The 22,826-nt window shown below is 40.1% G+C and overlaps 1 protein-coding gene across 1 annotated transcript; it reads left to right on the plus strand.

The window, feature by feature from the left end:
* Positions 1–381: 381 nt before the first annotated feature.
* LOC122552427 lies at positions 382–22,576 on the plus strand. Its single transcript, XM_043695157.1, has 6 exons — positions 382–592; positions 1,045–1,383; positions 4,930–5,232; positions 8,369–8,479; positions 10,782–10,837; positions 21,261–22,576. Exons 1-6 carry the CDS (start codon positions 550–552, stop codon positions 21,303–21,305), a joined length of 897 nt encoding a protein of 298 aa, XP_043551092.1. The 5' UTR covers positions 382–549; the 3' UTR covers positions 21,306–22,576.
* The last annotated feature ends 250 nt before the right edge of the window (positions 22,577–22,826 follow it).

Consider the following 22,826-nt stretch of genomic DNA (forward strand, 5'->3'; position numbering starts at 1 on the left):
CACTGTGTTCAAAATTCTGGAGGGACGCATTAAATTATGATATTTTACCTGCTAGGTTAATCTTCTATCTGATGAGCGACAGTTGACACCAGATTAGGGAAAAAAGATCCAAAATGGAAAGAGGCAGTCAGTGTTCTGAGTGAAGGATTATCGAAATACCGATGCTGCTTTTTGACAAAACGGTATCATTTTCTTTGCACATGCTCTCGTCTGTAAATGGCTATATTGTGGACCAATACAAATTGTTTAGTATCAGGCCACTTTTCTTTTGCCTATATCAAACTGCTATTTTTATTCTCAACCTATACCACAAACCACGTTTCTCACATATTAAGTAATCAACTGACCTTTGCAGAAACATTTGTATGTAGATGTTTATTGTGTAAACAGGAAACCCATAGTGATCCTTTGCATTGCTGTACTGTTTCCATTGAGCTATTTGCAAACGCAAGACACAGATTTGACGTTTCTACATTTCATGAAAGCTGAATATCAGGGGGGAAAATTCAGACAGTGTGAAGATCACAGCAAGAACGCCGTGTGAAAACAATGAATATCTTATGCATCGGTACACTTTTCTGTCTTGTGTCAGGTTAGACTTTCATACTTTTATTCCAGATAATTTTCATGGTAAAGGCAACAGGAAGTTCCATCTTGTTGAACGTAAAGCCACTTTGACTATAATATTAGTACCATGTGGAACCAGTATTATTGGCTATGTGTAAAATTAACCAAGGGTCAACATCTAATGTATATTATTGGGATTAAGAAAACAAATATACTGATGACTCTACGCAGTACTCTGGACTAATACACGTCTCTCTACCAAATGATGAATATAGATGATATGTTTATTAAGCAATTGTTTTTGCAAACAAAAAAAAGTCCATTGAGCAAATTTGGCTGCCAGTTTTCTTCTATTAAAATAATAAATGCATTTGAATAGTTATCTCTTCCTTCCTGCTTTCACTCCATTCAGATTTTCCTTGATTAGTTCCATTTTTGCTAAGCCTGCATTTCTTGTGAAATATTCTGTTTTAATAGTTACTGCTGCTGAGAAAATCCTCCATCAGACTCCTCCTTTACAAACAGCTGCCGTTGGAACCACTGTAATGCTGAATTGCCACGTTGATTGGTATGCGAGTGGAGGTGTTCACTGGTACAAACAACAGCAACGAGAATATCTACAATTCGTTTACATAGTACGTAAACACTTTGCTTCAAATGGAAGATTTTCTGGAAAAGTCAACGCTGACTCGAAAATATATACGCTTGTGATTCAGAATGTGCAAAGAAATGATTCAGGTCAATATTACTGTGCAGCTAGGGAATTTTATGGAGTCGCCTACAAAATGGGAAATGGATCGAAATTGCTTATAACAGGTAGGGTTAAAAATAGTTTACTCGTTTCACCATCAATAACGAGGAATGTTGGACTATAATTTTGCATTACCTCTAGCAGTCTCAAGATCACTCCAGTGCAGTGTGTAAGTGAATAAATAATTAGGATGATAAGACAGATGAATGCCAGTTGCACAGATAATGCAGGACTTCAGATTCCTGGAACACTGGGAATGAGTTATGGCTGATGGAAAATTTTACAGGTGATGGTTGTGTTTGAACAGAGCTGGGACGAAATTTCTTGTGGAATGTTATGCTACTGTTACTGAGAGCAATTAACCCTAAATTGGAATTGGTGAGAGAAAGAGAAGCGAATAGTTGAAGACAATTCTTGGGTTCACATTCGCTTGAGATTATGGGTGGCTTTTGCATAGAGAGTTCCAAGTTAATGCGTGAAGACTGAAAACTGGAGAAATAAATGACGTCCAAAATAGAACTAACATGCTTGGCAAATAGCTAACAATATTTGGGAGCTACAGGCACGATTGCCATGTAGGAACATAATATTGTAACAATGACAGAGCTCTGGCTGAAGTAGGGAAAGACTTATTCTACAGATAGAAAATGAAAGACACGAGGAGGAATAGAACTATATGTTTAACTGGGTACTTAGGGTGGCACGGTGATTCAATGATTAGCACTACTGCCTCACAGCGCCAGGGACCTGTTTTTGATTCCCGCCATGGGCGACTGTCTGTGTGGAGTTTGGACATTCTCCATGTCTGCGTGGGTTTCCTCTTGGTGTTCCGGTTTTCTCCCACAATCCAAAAGATGTACAGTTAGGAGAATTGGACACACTAAATTGCTCTGAGTGTTAGGTGAATTAGTCAGTGGTAAATGTAGGAGAATGGATCTGGGTGGGTTAGTCTTCGGAAGGTTGGTTAAGCCAAATGGCCTGTTTCCACACTGTATGGAATCTAATCTAATGTAGTTCAGTGCTGTTTCAGAGGGGTCAACAACCAATATCGAGTGAAGGAATGATAGTAGAACGAGTACACCAATTATTGTAGCGAAATGTAAATCACCTCGTGAAGGAAATCTGCAGGAAATTTCCAGGACTTGTGAATGGTCGTAACTGAAGACATTAATTAGACAAATGGAATCTGGTCATTTATGGCACAATGAGGAGCAGGATTTTGTATACTGTATTCAGAACAGATTCCTAAAAAAGGAGCATGAAGCATTGTCAAAATTGATCCTTGGAAATGAGGTGGGCAAATTTGCCTTTGGGCAAATATTTTGTAGACAATGGCCTTTGTATTATACGTTTCAGTATGGTGATAGGAAACAAGTTGGTACAAGCCAAAGTGGGAACAAAATCAGTTAGGGAAGAAGTTAGCATCAATGGGGCAAAAGCAGAGTTGTGCACAATTGGCTGGAACAAATGATTGGTGAAAACAAAAAAAAATCAATAAGACTGTAAGATACAGGAGCAAAATCGCCCATCTTTCCTCAGACATAAGGCCTAATACTGCTCAGAGTATTCAAAATGCGGTCTACCAGAGCATTCTACAGCCTAAGCAGCATATGTTTGCTCTCGGTTTCTAGTCATCTTGGAATGAATGACAACTTCGCATTTGCCATCCTAACTGCCAACCCAACCTATAGGTTAATCTTGACAGAATTCTGAACGAGTACTCATAAGTCACTTTGAACGTCAGTTACTAAAGGCTTCCACACTTAGAAAATAAGTCTGTGTTCTTCCTACCATAGTAGATAACCTCACACTTTTCCACATTGCATTTAATCTGCCACTTATCTGCAAAAGTGCCTCACATGTTTAAATTCTTTTATTTGAAACTCCCTGCTTCCTGAACACCACCTATACTTCCACTTACCTTTGCTTCATTTGCGAATATAGCAACAACACATTCACTTCCAACGACCACATCGTTAATATTTAATGTGAACGGTTGTGGTCCCAACACTAACGCCTTTGGAACTCCACTAGTCACCGGCTGCCATCCTGAAAAAAAAAGATCACGTTATCCTTCCTCTCTGCCTTGTTCCAGCCAGCCAATCCTCTATCCATGCCAGTGCCTTTCTTCCTTCAAACTGGAGATGGATCAGGTATAATCAAATGATTTTTCTTAACGTGAAGATTGGTTTATCTTTCCACTCTGCCTTCTTCCAGTCAACCAATCTTCTATCCATGATAGTGCCTTGCCTCCTTCAAAACGGACATGGATCAGGTACAGTCAAGACATTTTTTAAACGAGATGATAGGACAAACAAGTTATGAGTTCCCTGGATAATAGTGGAGATAGAAACTAAAATTAAACAGAAAAAAAATCGTGCTTATGACAGGTATGAGGCTGAATTAACATTAAGATCCAACAGCAACAATGCAGGTTTAGAGGGGAATTGAAAAAGCAAATAAGACAAGAAAAAGTACTTCCAAGACCACAATAACAGGTAACAGAAGAGGGAATCGCAAATCATCGGATTGGTAGATGCAACTATGAGTGGGTAATGGAAGAGTAGGGTCGATTCGAGTCCACAAGGTGATTTATACATTGAAGCGGGATCATAGCTGAGATGTTAAATGAATACGCTATATATTTATGGAAGAAGTGGATGTTGTCCCTGGCTATGGTGATAGCAGAGGATTTATTTGTCACTGTAAGAAGTCAGACAGAATCGTAAGCTGTAAGGATGACAACAAAGGACATTGACAAGGTAGTGGATTGAATGGAAAGGTGATATATAAGGTTCAATGTGAGTTGAGTCACTTCGGTGGGAAGAATTTTGAAATACACAATAAAGTAGATGGTACAATGATAAAGGAGAGCAGGAACAGGGGGACCTTGGTATGTATGTGCTCACATCATTGAAGGTGACAGGTCCTGTGCAGAGAGAGCAGTCGATGAAGAATGCTGTGCCCTTGGCTTTATTAATTGGAGCAAAAGGTCGAAGAGCAAGGAGATGTTGAAGTTTCAAAAGATGTGCTAGATATCAGCTGGCATGTTTTGTAATATTGTGGGTGTTACAGTATCGCTGAGAATACAAAACACTGGCAATAGGGCAGAAAAGATTTACAAGAATGTATCCAGGAATGACAAGTTTCAAATATGTTGATAAAAATAAGGAAGTAGGGTTGTTCTCTTTGGCGAAAAGAAAGATGAGAGAAGACTTGATCGATATTTTCAAAATCATGAGCAGCTTCTAGAGTAGAGGAGGAGAATCTTTTCCTGCTGCTGAAAGGAACGTGGACGATCGGGAACAATTTCAATATAAACAACAGTGTTGTGGAAATTAAACTTTATTTCACCCAGCAAGTAGTTAGGCTATGGAATGCAGTGGCTTTAAATGTGGTGAGGGAATTTCAGTTGAGGCATTTGTAGAAACATTGGATTTTTTTTTAATGGAAGTAGTGTGCCGAAGACATACAGAAAGAAAATAAATCAAGAGCATTCGAATAAGAGTATGATGCTCGTTTACGGAGCCCATGCAGGCACAATAGGGAGAATGGTCCTGCTCAATGTTATAACAATTTTGTGATTCTGTGATGCTTCTCCAACTCAACAGGTTCCCCAACTGTCTTTCTCTTATCATCACCACTGGATGAAATGTTTCACATGGAATCTATCACATTGGTATGCTTAGTAAACAACGTGTTCTCTGATTCATTTCCCATCGGCTGGAATATTACCACAAGGGATAACAAGGCTTGGACGTATTCGGGGACAATTATCTCTGCTGGAGAATACGGTATCATAAGTCACTTCAGAGTCCCAGCAGAAACATGGAAACACGGAGCTTTAATCACTTGCTCAGTTCAAATCAACTCAGAAGAAATTCTTACCAGTGAAAATATCTCCTATAGAAGAGGTAAATGTTGATATAGATGATGTTTATTGATTTTGCATAATCTTCTCCCTTTTTATATCTGCCTCCGATCATTTGGACTTTTATTGATTGCATTATTCAATGCCACACTGTTTAGCTGTACGAATAATGCTCTGAATCTATTTGAGCAGGCCATTCGTGTATACTAAGGTAAAGTAAATAACTCCTTGCTTTCACAGATTAAAATTGGAAAAATGAAGCTGTATTTACAAACTACAGCTGAATTTCAAAACAAATTCCATTCTGGAAACAGATGATTTGACACGTCAGAAAAACGCCATTATTCCTGTTCTACACAAATATCGCCCTGGCAAAGTTTTGGTAGTGCCATCACCACAAACCCAAGTCCAGATATTTTATATTCCAAAATGCACTTAAAATACCTGATGCCTAAAACTCTGTACACATTTCGAAATGCGGAGCGCTGTCTGAGGACAGAAATTGTCACCTCAAATCCGGATTCGGACACTGGAGTGACACCATGATATTAGAACATGAAACAGAACAGTACAACACAGGAATAAGCCAATCACCACATGTCTGTGTTGACCATGATTCTATTTTAAACTAATCTCGCATTACTGTTTACTTAGATTAGACTAGTTACAGTGTGGAAACAGGCCCTTCGGGCCAATATGTCCATATCGACCCGCCGAAGCACAACCCAGACCCAATCCCCTGCATTTACCCCTTCACCTAACACTACGGACAATTTAGCCTGGCCAATTCACCTAACCTGCATATTTCTGGTTTGTGGGAGGAAACCGGAGCACCTGGAGAAACCCACGCGGACACGGGGAGAATGTGCAAACTCCACACAGAGAGTCGCCTGAGGCGAGAATTGAACCTGGGTCTCTGGCGCTCTGAGGCAGTGGTGCTAACCAATTTGCCACCGTGCCACCCGTGGTTCGTTTCCAGCCTGAGGTGATTATCTGTTTGGAGTTCATGCATTCTCCCCACGCTTGCATTGTTTTCCACCAGGTGCTCCAGTTTCCTCTAACAATCCAAAGATGTGCAGGTTTGGCAGATTTAACCTAATTTGGCCTGAGTGTCCAGGCTGTGCAGGTTCGGTGAATTAGCCATGGTAAATGTGGGGTTATTCAGATACATGTGGACTTGGTCTAAGTGTTCTTCATAATGTCGGTTTAGATTCGATGGGGCAAATTACCTCTTTCTGCAGTGTAGGGATTCTACGATCCTACGATTTTACCAAATGTCTGCTTAGTTTCCACGTGTCTTTATTATTTGCCTGTTCATGCATCCATATAAATGTCTCTTAAACTTTGCTAACGCGTCCTGTGGCAATGCATTTCAGGCACGTATCACATTTAGCAAAACACTTTCCTCACGCATGCCATTTAACTTTCTGTCATTTTATTAAGACTATGCCCCCGAGAATTTGACACTTCCAGGAAAGAGACTCAAACTATCCAACCTATTTATGTCTCTTATAATGTTGCATAATTCTATCAGGTTACTCGTCAACCTACGTTGCTCCTGCAAAACAAAGCAAAAAGTTAAATTTTGGCCAACATTCCTTTGGAGCTAAGGAATACCTTGGAAAATTTCTCCTGCATCCTCTCCAAAGCCTATCATAATTGCGTATAGTACTTCCAATGTGGCCTCACTAATGATTTAAACAGTTGCAACATGACGTGCCAATTGTTTTCTACTCAACACCCTGACTAACGAAGGCAAGATTCTGTATTTCTTCCTTACTACGTTTTCCACTCCTATTACCGCAATGAGGGAACTGTAGGCACAATCTCTTCCAGGTTCGGTTTTCCTCAATAGTAGAAACATCTTCCAAATTCATTTTATTTAACAACCACGATTAGAGGTAACAACTCTCTATCAGAACACCACTTTTTTCCCCCCTTTGCTCGAGGGGACAAAAAGAAAAGAAAGATTTTTCATTCGTTTAGATTGGCTAAACCATTATAATCTGGGCTCATAGAAGGATTTTTTTCACTATCCTGCAGAGCGTAAATAAGCTCTTGAAAATCAAAACCAGTCCTGCTCGTCATTTCATGAGTTTGATCAAATGAACGTTCTCTTGGCTAACTCCATGAATCGATTACTTTGTATTAATGTGAGTTCGAAGGTGGATTTTAATTCATTTCCTTTCGATATAGTTGTTAAACTGCGTGAACTTCTTTTTTTTTTTAACTGTTTCTTCTACTCGTGGTGAAAAATCACTATTCTTCTGCCCTGAAAGTTAATCATTTTACAAATTCAATGTAACTTCCTAAGTCTCTTCGACCAAATGACACTTTTGAAATATTTTGATCAACATGGAAGAACAAAAACAGCATTTCCATAATTATAGATGTGTTATATTGTAATGAGGTTTGAATAAGAGTCATTTTTTCACAACGATACGCAAGTGACAATTATTTATAAACTAGATTTAATTCAAACGATTATTATCGATTTATGAAAGTAGCATGGAAAATATTTAACAGAGCACTTATTGAGAGTAATGGCTGCATGGTTCGTTATATGATTGAAGAAGATCTAACTTGTATAAAATTGCTGAAATGAACAGTACAGTGTCTTCGAACATATTGACATAGAAACAATTTATTGACTGCTACAAGCTAAATCTGAGAACACAGAACAGAAGTTGGAAGACAGGGAAGAAGCATTAAGCTTTTGGAAATGGGTAAATATTAACTTGCATCGTTGGTGGAATGGTTGAGAAATTTCCTTCAAGGGGACGGATGAAATTGTACATTGGATACTGATATGTAGAAACATATGCAGAGATGTTAGTGTAATTGTTTTGATTTTGCTTTTATGTGGAAAGAAATTTGAAGGAGTTCATAGCTTCAATCAGCATCTGACACTTCAATGATTCCAAAGTAACATTATTCCATACTGTTTCTTTTCACATTTATCTCACTCTCCTTTCCACTCTTCTCGATTCATTCTGCCTTTCCATTATTTTACATTTAATCTGGGTGGTTAATATTTAATTTAGTTTCTGGGCTTTTGGAGATTCTGACAAGGGTAATTTAGTTTCCCTATTCTCTCTTACTTTGAATTGGAATGGTGAGTCTTTAAGTAACTGATAATTCAATTCTGAACTTTTAACGGGTTTCTCTGTCTTCTCCAGAGTCCCAACGTGTCAATTGCCATTTAATGTATTACTGGAATTCATTGATGATAATGCTCCCTCTCCTGATGTTAGCTGCCACAAGTTGGATTTACAAGAAATGTTATTCAGGTAGGATGTGTCCATTGGTGCTGTTACTACATCATCTCACATACCTCAGATACAGTTTCATTGTTTGATTTGATGTTTAAGTTAATTAGCCGAAACAAGCCTGCCCTGTGGTGGTGCAGTGTTACTGTCCTCAACTAAGGCCTGGAAGACCCGGGAGCAAGGCGGGCCGACCTCAAAAGTATAAAGAACAATACAGCACAGAAAGAAGCCATTCGGCCCTCCAAGCCTGCCCCGTTTTTCCATTCCATGCTAAAAATGTCTTCACTTAAAAGAGCTATAACTTGCTATTCCGTTCCTACTCATATATTCTTCCAGGTGCTTCTTGATTGTTGCCATTGTGTCTGATTCCACCACCTCCTCTGGGAACGTGTTCCTAGCATTCACTACCTTTTCAGTGAAACCGTTGCCTCACACGTCTGTTTTAAACTTCCCCCGCATCTCACATCTTGCGCCTGCATGCTCTAGTAAGTGACCTCTCTACCATGAGAAAGATCTTTATACTTTCCACTCTATCTATGCAATTCAGAATCGTTTAAACTTCTACTCTGCCATCCCTCAAACTCGTACCTTCCAGTGAAAACAAACCAGTCGTGCCAACATCTCATCATTAGCTAAAATCCCCGATACCAGGCAGCATTCTAGTCAACCTTTTCTCTACCGTCTCCAAAGCATCCGCATCATTCTGGTCGTGTGGTGAAAAGACCTGTACAAATATTCCAAGTGTGGCCGAACTATTGTTCTAAAAAGCTGTAGCATAACTTGTCCATCTTCATACTCAAAGCCTTTCCAATGAAGGCAAGCATCCCATACGCCTTTTTTAAACTACCTTATCTGCCTACGATGTCAACTTCAGTGATCTGTTCACCTGCACGTAGAGATCCCTCCGTATATCAATACTCCTAAAAGTTCTGCCAATCACTCTATGGTTTCCACCTGTATTTGACCTTCCAAAATTCATCACCTCACATTTGTCCAGATTGAACTCCTTCCACCATTTTTCTGGTGATGCCTCCAAGTGATCTATATCTTGCTATATCCTCTGACAATTCTCCTCACTCTACACAACCTCAACAATCTTTTTGTCGACCACAAGCTTACTAATTTGACCGTTTGCATTTTTCTCCAAAACTTTTATGTCGATCACGAACAGTAGAGGTGCCCACACTGACCCCTGTGGCCCACCGTTAGTCACAGCCCTCCATTCAGAAAACCATCACGCCACTTCTACCTCTGTTTCCTATGTCTACGCCAGTTCGGTATCAATCTTGCCAGCTCACCCTGATATCATGTGACCTCACCTTTTGTACCAGCCTGCCATGAGGTACCTTGTCAAAAGCTTTAATGAAGTCTATGTTGGCAACATGAACTGCTCATCCCTCATCAATCATCTTTGTCATGCCTTCAAAAAAAGCGATTAAATTAGTGTTGCATGACCTCCCCCAGTCAAAACCGTGCTGTTTATCACTAATAGGTCCTTCTCCCTCATAATATTTACGAATAACTTACTGATTACCGACATGAGACTCATAGGACTGGAATTACTAGAAATATCCTGGCTACCGTCCCGAATCAAAGGGACAATGTTGTCTACTCTCCAGTCCTTTGGGACCTCACCTGTGTTCAAAGACGATACAAAGATGTATGTTAATGCCCCAGCAATTTCATCTCTTGCCTCCATTAATATTCTTGGATGGATTGCATCATGGACTTATCTACCTTAATACGTTTTAAGACGCACAACACCTCTTCCTTTTTAATAGCAACTTCACTTGAACACTCGGCACTCCCCTCACTGAGATCATGCTCCACCAATTCATTCTCATTGGTGAATACAAACACCATCTCTTCTGGCTCCACACATAGCTTTACTCCTTTGCCCTTCAGTGGGCCAACCCTTTCCCTGGATGCCCTCGTGCTTTTTATGTATGTGTAAAAGGCCTTCAGACTCTCCTCAATCGTGTTTGCCAACAATGTTTCATCACCCCTTTTCACCCATCAAATTCCGTGTTTAAGTTCTTTCCTTATACATTTCAAGGGTTTCGGCAGTTCCCATCCTCCTAGAATTTATGTATGTTACCTTTTACTTTCTGACCAATGTCTGGTAGTCCGCTCCTGAAGTCTTATCAACTACTATCTGAAATACCCCAACGTGAACAATTTGGATTTACCCTCGAACAGCCACCTCCAATCAAAATTCTCCAGTACCTGCCTAAAACCGTTGTAGTACAATGTCCCCAAATTTAACACCATCATCAGTCAGGTTTATATCATTTTAAATGCTAATTTTCTTTCTTTGCTTCAGGTAACTGCGGGAAAGAATCATCCACAGATGCTAGACCACGTAATCCAGAGCAGCAGGTAAATGCATGAGCTTTTTTTTCTCTCTACAAGTGTACTTGAATTACTTTGGCTTGAAAAATAATGTTTAAGACAGATGATGAAGATGAATGAATAATTCTAAAGATTTCAGTGTGAACAATACAAAAGATTACTGTTTAACATTTTGGTCGAAATTAAATCTGCAGAAGGTATACACGTGGATACTTAAAGTAAAAGGTTATATGTAAATACAAAAGGAATACTGCATTCAACGATGACAGGTTGAAAGCAGTTATAGACCGGTGAGCTTTACTTCAGTTGAGAGTAAAAGTTTGGAAAAGGATATCAGACATAGGATTTATAATCATCACGAGAGGACTATGTTGATTCGGGATAGTCAACACTGTTTTGTGAAGGGTAAGTAGTTCCCCACATACCTTATTGTGTTCTTTGAGAAGGTGACCAAACAGGTGGCTGAGGGTCAACTATTTGATGTGGTGTACATGGATTTCAGTAAGGCGTTTGCCAATGTTCCCAACAATAGCCTATTGCACAAAATATGGAGGCATGGGATTGAGGGTGATTTAGCGGTTTGGATAAGAAATTGGCTAGCTGGAAAATAATATGGTGTTAGTTGATGGGAAATGTTCATTGCGGAGTTCAATTACTGGCGGTGTAAAGCAAAGGATCTGTTTTGGGTCACTGCTGTTTGTAAGTTCCTGAATGGCCTCGACGAGGGCTTGGAAAGACATGTTAGTAAATTTACGGAAGACACTAAAGTTGGTGGAGTTGTGGATAGTCCTGAAGGAATTTGTGGGTGACAGAGGGGCATAGGTAAGCTGCAGAACTGTACTGTGAGGTGACAAATGTAATTTGAAATGGTAAAGTGTGAGGCGATTCATTTCGTAAGGCGTAACAGGAATAAAGTTTACTGGGGTATTGGTAAGATTCTTAGTAGTGTAGAAGAGCAGAGAGATCTCGGTGCACATGTACATATATCCCTGAAAGTTACCACCCAAGTTAATAGGGGTGTTAAGAAGGTGTATGGTGTGTTAGCTTTTACTTGTAGAGAGATTGAGCGTCTGAGCCACGAGATCATGCTGCAGCTGTACAAAACTCTAGTGCGGCCGCAATTGGAGTATTGTTTACAGTTCTGGTCGTTGATAGATAAAGAACTGATATCAGGCGTAGTTTGCTTACTCAGAGAGTAGTGGGAACGTGGAACACATTGCCTGAAAGAGCAATTTTAGGGTTTTTGAATGGTCATTGGGTCAACATATGGACGAAAATGGAATAGTGCAGGATAGATAGGCTTCAGATTCGTTCCAAAAGTCGGTGCAATATCGAAGACCAAAGGGCCTGTTCTGTGCTATCATGTTCTTATGTTCTACGTTCTATATTCTAAGAGCAGATGATAATGCTTTGAATATTATTGTTGGGAATAAATATGATCAACGTGTGAACTCGTCAGAAATTAGGGAAGGGTTAAAAAATAGGTTGATGGTTGCTTCAAATATCAACCAATATTGAGCAAGATGTTCATATTTATTTTGAGATAAACGCAGGTACGTCAGAAGGACAGCTGGATAGCAGCCTTCTCTGTTCCAAGAGATATAAATCCAACCTTTCTTCGTAACTATAATTTCCAAGCTATGGCAAAATTCCAGTAAATCTTCTCTGCCCTCTCTGCAAAGTAATTATGTTCTTCCGGTCGTGTGGTGACGACGATCTTACGCATTCTCATCATTATATTCAAACGTTTATATTCTATGCCTCTGCTAATGAAGAAGACAATTGCATATTTTATTTTCTTAAATTCACTCATGGGAAGTGAACATCGCTGTCAAGGCCAGCATTAGTTGTGGAGTCATTTTCCAGAGGACAGTTAAGAGACAATTAAGTTAGACAAGGTAAGGGTAACAGGTTTCCTTCCCCGATGGACATTCATGAACCAGATGATTTTTCTTTCTGAAAATCGACAATAGTGTCCTAATCATCATTAAACTCAGAATTCCAGATTTTATGTTGGACTTAAAGTCCACCATCCGTCAAGATGCAATTCGAATGCATGTCCCCAGAACATTTTCTATGTCTCCAAGTTAGTAGTCTATCGATAATACCACGAAGGCCATTTGTGCCCCAACATGCCTTTGTTGAAAACTCATCTGCTTGCACTGCTACCTGTCGGGATCTGTGCACATGCACGTCAGGTTTTCTCACTTCAAAAACATCTTTTAACATGTTCCCATTTATAGTGCATTCTCTTTTACTGCTTGACGTCCCTAATTACGTTACTTCACTCTTATCAGATTTGGCCTCAATTCATTCATGGCCTCCAACTGTCACTTCCCTTTGTACTGAAACCAACCAATCGCATAATAACCTAAAACAAAAGCAGTCGTCCCATCACTGAGCCCTGGTGAACAGTACTTCAAACAGGTTTCCATTCACAAGGGCTACATTTAACCATTATTCTTTATTCCCAGTTAGTAAGTCAACAGTGGATCTAATTCACCACATTACCCTGTATCCCTTTGGCTTTTGCTTACTTGACCATTCTGCCAAATGAAACCATGTCAACTGCCTTACTGAAATCCATATGCACAACGAACACTGCACTATCCTCATCGATCTCCTTGTCACTTCCACAAAGAATTCAATTAAATTTGTAAGGTGTGACCTTCCGTTGCATAAACCCATACTGATTATCCCTGACTAGTTCATGGTATTCTAAGTGATAGTTCATCTAATCTCCCAGGATTGTAAGAAAACTGCCTGCTACCAAAGTAAGACAAATTGGCCTACAATAAGTTGACATCACATTTGGACAGGTTTTCGACTGCAGACTCATATTTGCATTCACTCTGTCCTCTGACACGTCACGTGTATCTAGTGAGGATTGGAAAATAATGCTCATAGCATCTGGTTTTCCTCCCTTGCCTTCAATATGCTTCAGATTAGATTAGATTACTTATAGTGTGGAAACATGCCCTTTGGCCCAACAAGTCCACACCGACCCACCGAAGCACAAACCACCCATTCCCCTACATTTACCCCTTTACCTAACACTACGGGCAATTTAGCATGGCCAATCCACCTGACCTGCACATCTTTGGACTGTGGGAGGAAACCGGAGCACCCGGAGGAAACCCACGCAGACACGGGGACAATGTGCAAACTCCACACAGTCAGTCGCCTGAGTCATGAATTGAACCCGGGTCTCTGGCGCTGTGAGGCAGCAGAGCTAACCACTGTGCCACCGTGTCGCCCACCAGTGCAATTCATCCAGCTCTGGCGACTGATCCATTTCCAAGAATTCAGATTCCTCTAACCTTGTGATTATTTGTCTAATATCCACACTGTTTCTTTTGGAATGCGACATTTACATCATCCCTTTGCTTTGTAAGGCAAAAAAACATTTAATTTTTGTCTGCGTATCCTCTGCATCTGCGCATAAATTCCCTTCTTTAACTCAGGTAGGAACCACTTTTTCTTTAACTATCATTTTGCTCCTTAAATACGAGTGAGATATCTTTCAGTTTTCCGTTATCTTGCTTGCTAATAGTTTTCTTGTGCTCTCTTTGATATAGAGTCATAGAACCAGAGTCATACACCATTGGTAAATAGACCATTTCCTGCATTTCGATCATACCAAGCAGTTATCCTATAAAAATGTAATCCCATTTGCCAGCATTTAGCCATTATCCTTCTGAACCATTCCTATTCATACACATATCCAGATTATTTCTGAATGTTGTAATCATACCAGCCTCCACCACTTCCTCTGGCACGTCATTCCATACATGCAATAACCTGTACGTGAAAAAGTTGCCCCCCTTTGGACCCATTCATATCTTGCCCTCTCATCTTGAACCAATGTCCTCTAGTTTGGCACTTCCCCAACTCGAGGAATTTTTTTTTATAGTATCCATCCATGCCACTCATGACTTTATAAACCTCTCCACGTCACCCCTCAGCCTCCGATGCTCCAATGAAAATTGCCCCCGCCTATTGAGCCTCTCACTATAGCTAAAATCATACATATCTGACAACACTGTTATGAATCTTTTCTGAACTATTTCTAGTCTCACTATATTCTTTCTATGGGTGTAGTGTGTGTGTGGTGGGGGGGGGGGGCGGAAGAGACCAGGATAGCGTGTAATACTCTACAACCGGCTTAACCAATGTCCTGTACGGCTGTAACATGACCTCTCAACTCCTATACTCAATTCCCTGATTAATGAAGGCAGGTATACTAGCGCCTTCTTCACTATCTTATCTGTCTGCGACTCCACTTTCGACAAACTATGCACCTGCACTCCGAGGTCTCTTTGTTCAGAAATATTCACCAGGACCTTACCATCATATCTATAAGTCCTCCCCTGATTTGCCTTTCCAAAATGTAGCACCTAACATTTATCTAAATTAGAGACATCTGTCACTACTCCACCAATTGACTCATGAGATCCTTTTCACTGCCAATTGCAGTGTCATCTGCAAACTTCATAACCCTACCTCTTATGTTAACATTCAAATCAGTTATTTAAATGAAAATAACAGTGGACACGACATTGATCTTTGTTGCACATTACTGGTCACTCGCCTTCAGATAAAAAACAATCCTTCACCTTACCCTCTGTTTTCTCCCTTTGGACCAATTCTGCATCCGAATAGCTGGTTCTCCCTTGAATCTAATGATCTAAACTTGCAAACTAAGCGACATGCAGAACCTTGAAATAGAGCGAACTGAAGTTGATATAGATCACATCCACCTCTCTGCCCTCAGCAATCCTATAAGACCATAAGACATAGGAGCGGAAGTAAGGCCATTCGGCCCATCGAGTTCACTCCGCCATTCAATTATGGTGATGGCATTTCAACTCCACTTACCCGCATTCTCCCCGTAGCCCTTAATTCCTTGTGACATCAAGAATTTATCAATTTCTGCCTTGAAGACATTTAGCGTCCCAGCCTCCACTGCACTCTGTGGCAATGAATTCCACAGGCCCACCGCTCTCTGGCTGAAGAAATGTCTCCGCATTTCTGTTCTGAACTTACCCCCTCTAATTCTAAGGCTGTGTCCACGGGTCCTAGTCTCCTCGCCTAACGGAAACAATTTCCTAACGTCCACCCTGTTGTTACTTCTTCAAAAAATAGAATTCAGTTAGTGAGACACGATTTCCCACTATCAAAGCAACGTTGTCCATCTTTACTCAGTCCTTGCTTTTTGAAATACATGCATATCTTGTACCTCAGGATTGCCTGTAACAACTTTTCCACCAAAGATATCAGGCTGACCAGTTAATAATTCACTAACTGTTCCTTAACACTTTTCTAAAATAGTTGCACAACATTAGCCAACGCCCAGTTTTCCAGCACCTCACCTGTGATTATTGATGATAAAAGAATCTCCGCAAATGGGCCCTGTTATCCATTCCCTCGTTTCGCTCAGAGTCTAATGGTACACCTGATTAGGTCCCGTGGATATATCCATCTTTTTGGGTTTTAAGACGTCCAGCACCTGCTCCTTTGCAATTTTTTCCAAGATGTTGGTATTAACTTCCCCAAGTTCTGTATCTCCCATATCTTTCTCCACAGTAAACGCTGATGCAAAATATTGATTTAGGATCTTACCTGTCTCCTGCAGTTCCACAATTATGCGACATTTTTGAACTTAGAGGGATCCTATCTTCTGCCTAGTTACCCCGTTATCATTAATGTATTTGCAGAATGCCTTTGGATTCTTCTTAACTCTATTTACCAACGCTTTTTCATGTCCCTTTTATGCCCTCCTGATTTTCCTCTTAGGTATACTCCGACTGTCTTTGTACTTTTCCCGGGATTTTCCTGCTATGTACACATGACATATGCTTCTTTTTTACTCCTGACCAAAACCTCAAATTCTCTAGGAATCCAGGATTCACTACTCCTACCAGTCTTGCCCTTTACCTTAACAGGAACATACTATCTCTGGACTCCCATTGTTTCAATGTTAAATGATTCTAATTTTCCATTTGATCCTTTATCTGGGAACATCTGCAAAAACTACTTTTGAAAGTTCCAGCGTAATGTCGTCAAAATTGGCCTTCCTCCAACTTAAAGCATTAATTTTAAAATTCAAATCTATTTTAAAACTAATAAAATTATGGTGTCCGGCCACAAAGCTCTGCACTACTGACACCTTAGTCATCTGCATTGCCTTACTCACCAAGAATAGGACGTATTTTGCAACTTTTGGAGTAGGTGCATCCACATAATAAATTACTTGTGCACACAAACAATTTTTTCTCTCTCTCTAAGTTCTTAGCATTGCGGCAGAGCTGGTCTATGCTTCAAATATTAATATCCCCTACCATCCCAGCCTCCTCTTCTCAACGATTACTGAGACATCCTTACAAATGTGTTTTTTTTTTCCCACTGACTATTGGGAGGTCTGTTACACAATCCCAATCAGCTGATCATCTTTTTCTTATTGTTCAGTTCCACACAAATAACATTACTGTACGTATTCCCAGGAATATCCTCGCTCAGTAGTGTCATAGTGTTATCCTTTATCAAAAGCTCCCTCCGCTCCTGCTCCATTTGCTATCCTTCCCCTTGTATCAACATTCTGGAACATAAAGCTGCCAGTTCTGTCCATCCCTGAACCATATCTCGAAAATTACTATGATGGCCCAGTCCCATGTTCTCAACCATACACTCAGTTCATCTGCCGTGCCTGTTCAACCTTTCTGAAATAAATACAGATTAATTTATCAGTCCTACCACGTTCTCTGCTTTTTTCCTGCCTGCTCTGACTGTTTGACTTACTCAACAGAGTTTTTCCCAACTGCATCAATCTCAGACTGATCCCTTTCCTCACTATCTCCCTGATCCCACCCCTTCCTGTTTTAAATCCTCCCGAGCAGCTCTATGCAATTCACCCCACCAGCATATTAGTCCCCTTCCAACTCAGTTGCAATGTATCTTTCTTATACAAGTCACTCCTATCTCAGAAGAGATCTAAATGATCCAAAAATGTGCATGCTTCGTTCCTGGACCAGCTTCTCAGCGACGCATTCATCTGCTCTATCGTCCCATTCCTAACCCAACTAGCTTTTGGCACTGGGAGAATCCAGATGTTACCGTCTTCGAGGACCTCCTTTTAATATTCCTGCCTCACTCCCTTGACTCTCCTCAGAATCCTGTCCTTCGCTCTTCTAATGTCATTGGTTCCGATATGTGCAGCAACCTCCTGCTAGTTTCTCTCGCAGTTGAGAATATTCTGCACCCTCTCCGAGTTATCCTTGATCCTGGTACCAGGTAGCCAAACCACCATTCTGATGTGTCACTGTCGGTTGGAGACACGTCTGCCTATACATCTGACTAGAGAGTCCACTGTCACAGCCGACGGTTTAAAACTCGTTACATTGCAGCCAGTCTCGGTATCTCGCTATCATTGGTATATTCCCATGATTTCATCACCCCCTACGGTTTCCAAAGCATAGTGGTTTGCGATGCGGATAGCCACAGCAGAATCTTACACGACTTGCCTCACTTTCCTATCTTTCCTGGAGGTGACCCATCTATCTGAACTGATCTTCAGTTTATCTTCCTTCCTGCAACTGCCATTCATCACATGTACAACTCTGTAAATTCCTGATTGCCGCTAACTGCTGATCCAACCGATGCATGGAAACTGATTGGATTGTCAACACATACACTTTCTGGATATTTTATTACCAGTATCATGGAAACGCGCCCTAATCTCTCACATCCAACAGAAGTGCACATCACTTTACTAAAGATCATCTTTGCATCTTGGCAATCTACAGATCCAGAAAGAAAAGTGCAGTTTTACTCCTGTAAAAACACTGCTCCAGGCTAAATTACCAGCTATGTTTTGAGTTTTTGACGTTTGAACAAGAGACCGATGTCAATAGAATCACAAAGAAACCACTCTACTCGATATTGTAGATTTACAAAAAAAAACTCGCCATTTAGTTGAGCCTCAGCTGTGATCTCCACACAGATTTCTCCAAGGATAGCTGTCAATTTCCCTGTTCGTTTATTTTTCTTACATGAACTCCAATGTGTAGAGGACCTTGAAATCAAACAGCAAAGGCAGCAGCTGTGAAGGTTTACGGCTAGGTCAGACAACAATGTAGATTTCCTTCTCTGTTGATTCACTTCCCACTATGGTGTCACTTCTTTGTCTCCCTTCCTCCTCTTTTAAAGTGACGTAGGTTTGATCTTGTTTTCCTCAAAGTTCCAAAACAATGGAAGGCTTATAAAACAGTAATTTTTTGCTCCTAGAATTCGAGCAAATCTGTTCCAACACTGTAAATACCTCAACAAGGAGTATCTGTTACTGCACAGTTTTTTCTGTTGTCATTTTTTTAAACTCATACCCGGTAAGTTCGATGTTACTGTAGGTTTTCTGCAGCATCGAGTTTTTGTTTTGTGACTATCATAAGTTTATTTTTCTGCTTATTCTTTCTCTGTACTTTTTAAAATCAAGATTCTGGTCCAGATTTGGCAGTACTATTCTTATTTTTTGAAGGACTATGTCTGCATCGTGCCCAATAGATCTCACTAAATACTGCTTCCAACGGGTTCATCACTGATTTATCCATTAGCAGTCCTGCTCAGTGCAAATCAGCCAAATCACTTCTCGGTTTTGCTACGTTTTCCTTCATGCAGTTTTAATCTTTGATTCCTGGTTTAACTCGGTCCTTTAACAGTAAAATGTAACTGAATTGTGATCACTATTTCCAGCAGTTGACCACTGTCAGATGCTCGCTCACTTGCCTATCTTCATCTCCCGGGGCTAAAACTTGCGAAGTCTCTCATTTCGAGTGATGGCATTGACGCATGTTGCCTTTCTTTTAAAAAAAAGTTTTATTTAGAAGCAGTTCATGATTTTTTCAATCTCAATGCTGCGTATATTATCTGAACTCTTGTTGGAATTGGGGTAGTTAAATTGTCTTCTACTGTTGTTGAAATGTTATACCGAAGGGCAAACGTTGTCTAAATATATATTCATCTCTCTTCCTCTCACTATTTCGGGTCTGTTGTACACTCCAGTTGTGTGACTGCCCCTTTTTTTTAATTCCAAAAGTTAATCCATAATGCCTTGTTTCTTAAGCCGTTTCGTTTATCATACGTTGATTTTTTAAACAGTAATGATGTATCCCCTGTCCTTTTGATCATCCACATTATTCTACTTTAACAATGTATGACCAGGCATAGTAAGTGGTCACTTTTGCCGTTCATTTAGCCAATTTTCGATTATAGCAAAGGCACCATGCTTCCATATGCTCTCCTATGCCATTAGTGCATCTGCCTTAGTTGCAATACTCATTGTATTGTACTATAAACAACTGAATTCCTTTGCTCGTCATTTTAAAATTCTCGTTTCTTTGTTTCTCTGAGCCGCTGTCTCCATCACAAACCAACATTCTAACTCGCGTTTTATGATCTGAATCTGACACATCTAATCCTATGCTTTGATTCCCACACTCACATCATATTGAGTTTAAACTCTCACTAAGGGAACTAAAGAAAGCCCCTGCGAGGGTACTTTCGCAACTCTGACCAGGTGCAGCCCATCAGGTTTTACAGGTCCCACCTTCCTCAGAAACAGTGCCAATACCTCAAGAACCGAAACTCCTGCCTGACGCATCATTTCTCTAGTCAGGCACTCATGAGGTAGCAGCTGCTGTTTTCTCCTGAGTGGCCTTCACCCAACGGTATCCAAGATGGCATTTACGTTTGACGGTGCAATGGTCACAGTGGACTACTACACTTCCTCCACTATTCTCCTACTATGTTTAAGGGTCACTCATTACGTTTTCTCCCTGTGTAATCTTCACTTGACATAATCTATGGATGTGATGGCACTGCAGGGGTGAAGTGGAGATTCACCAGGATGTTACAGAGATGCAGTAGTATCGCTATAAAGAGAGACTGAATAGTCTCTCATTTCTTTTAGAGTGGACAAGGCTGAAGGGAATCTTTATTAAGGTGCATAAGATAATGAGCAGCATGATTATGGTGGAAAGGCAGTTTCCCCCTAAATTGACGAATCAATAACAATGGGCCTAATTTTAAGGCGAAAGATTCAAGTTGTCGAGAGGATTTGCAGACAAAAAAAAACTGAAATGCACTTCTTGGAAGGGTAGTAGAGGCAGGTAATTTGTAATCAGTGGTTAGCAAGAAGCCATTTTCAATTCTGCGCTGGTGGATATCAATGGGATAAACGGTTATGAACTTTAAAACTAACACATCTGAGGGAGTGGAGATTTGCAACCCGCTCGCCAATTTTATGAAAAAAAAACTTGAACTAGTCGTTGAATTGGAAATCATTACGGGTATGTGAATGTAAAATCTAACTGAATGGTGCTATATGACAGAAGTGACAAATCAACGCTTATGGCAGCTCGATGTATATGTGACTAATGATATCTGATTTCTTCCATAGACTGTCTATGCTCATTTAGCATTCACTGTAGACTCAACGGTCTGATGGGACACACATTCTTGAATTGAAGAACACATCCAATGGCTTTTGTTTTCTCCCGTTATGAAGGCATAAAGAGACTTTACTCAGTAATAATCAAATTAATATTTCCTCCACTCTGTGTTATGAATCCCAAAGGCATAAAGTGGAGGACGTATTCAGAAGAAGAAGTGACAAAATGAAGCCTGAAGTTCCACTTGATGAGGATTGTGTCATCGCTGCCCTATGTTTTATATATATATATATATATATATATATATATATATATATACATATGTCATTACAAATGATCATTCCAAAATAGAGGTAATGCAGCCGCTACTGACGACTGTTTTGTTTCATATTATTAATATTCATCCAGGTACGTTGGTATTGCTTGTTCGCTCAGTAGTCTAGATAAATGTATCATTTACATTGAAGAACTGACTTAAATATCTTTAAGAGGTAACCATCATAAGTGAGTTTATTTTAGCATATCAGTTCTTGTGCTGAAAATAAAGAACAAGTGCCGTTAAAGGGCAGTGCCAAAATGTTGAGATCATTGCAATGGAAGAATGACTTTTACACATATTTCTACTTTAACATGAAAGTAATTTTATTGGGACCATATAGTTACTAACAGTCCCCCTTCCATCCAACCCCCACACCCTACCCCACCAACAGTGCCGTTTAGCTTCATCCAACAAAGGAGAGCAAAGTTTTGGAAAAATTCTGCCAAACAGTCTTAGCAAGATTTTGCTTCATTTGCTATTAATACGCTGCTGCCTTTGCCTTGACGATTGATGGGGACATCATTTAAAATATTAGATACCACATCTTTCAAATACTCTTCTTCATTTTTAACGGTGTAGAAACATCACACGTCTTACAGCATTTGTGGTGAGAGAAACAGAACTAACATTTCGAGTTCGATACTGTTATCCTTCAGTAACGAAAGAGATTGGTTATTTATTTTTGTGCTGACGACAGAGGGAGAGGACAAGTGAGTTGGGTAGATTTTGAAGGTGGCCAGACCAAAAGACAAAACATTGGTAAAACTTCGAAGTTAACATTATGTGTGCGCATGAGTTATGAAATGAATTAAATGTTCAAGTCTGAAAAGGCAAAGTAAAAACGAAAATGAATAACGCGGAGCGATTACGAGGGGATGTTGTCATTTAAGAAAAAAGGAGCACAAGTGTCATGCTGTAAGCTTGTTGAACGCAATATGTAATAATAGACGCAACAAAGTTCCAAACATTTATCCGAGGAATTTCTGGAAATCTAGGGACGGGATAGCAGAGCCATTGGTTTTGATATTTGGGTCGTCATTGTCTACAGGTTTAGTACCAGAGGTCTGGAGGATTGCAAATGTTGCACCCTTGTTCAAGAAGCGCAGCAGAGATGACCCAGGCAATTATGGACCAGTGAGCTTTACTTCTATTGTAGGAAAGGTTTTGGAAAAGATTATAAGCGATAAGATTTACAATCGTCTAGCAAACAACAATTTGATTTCAGATAGTCAACCTGGTTGAGGCAAGGGCAGGT

Source organism: Chiloscyllium plagiosum, chromosome 8 (assembly GCF_004010195.1).
Source record: "Chiloscyllium plagiosum isolate BGI_BamShark_2017 chromosome 8, ASM401019v2, whole genome shotgun sequence".
NCBI classification, from domain to species: Eukaryota; Metazoa; Chordata; class Chondrichthyes; order Orectolobiformes; family Hemiscylliidae; genus Chiloscyllium; species Chiloscyllium plagiosum.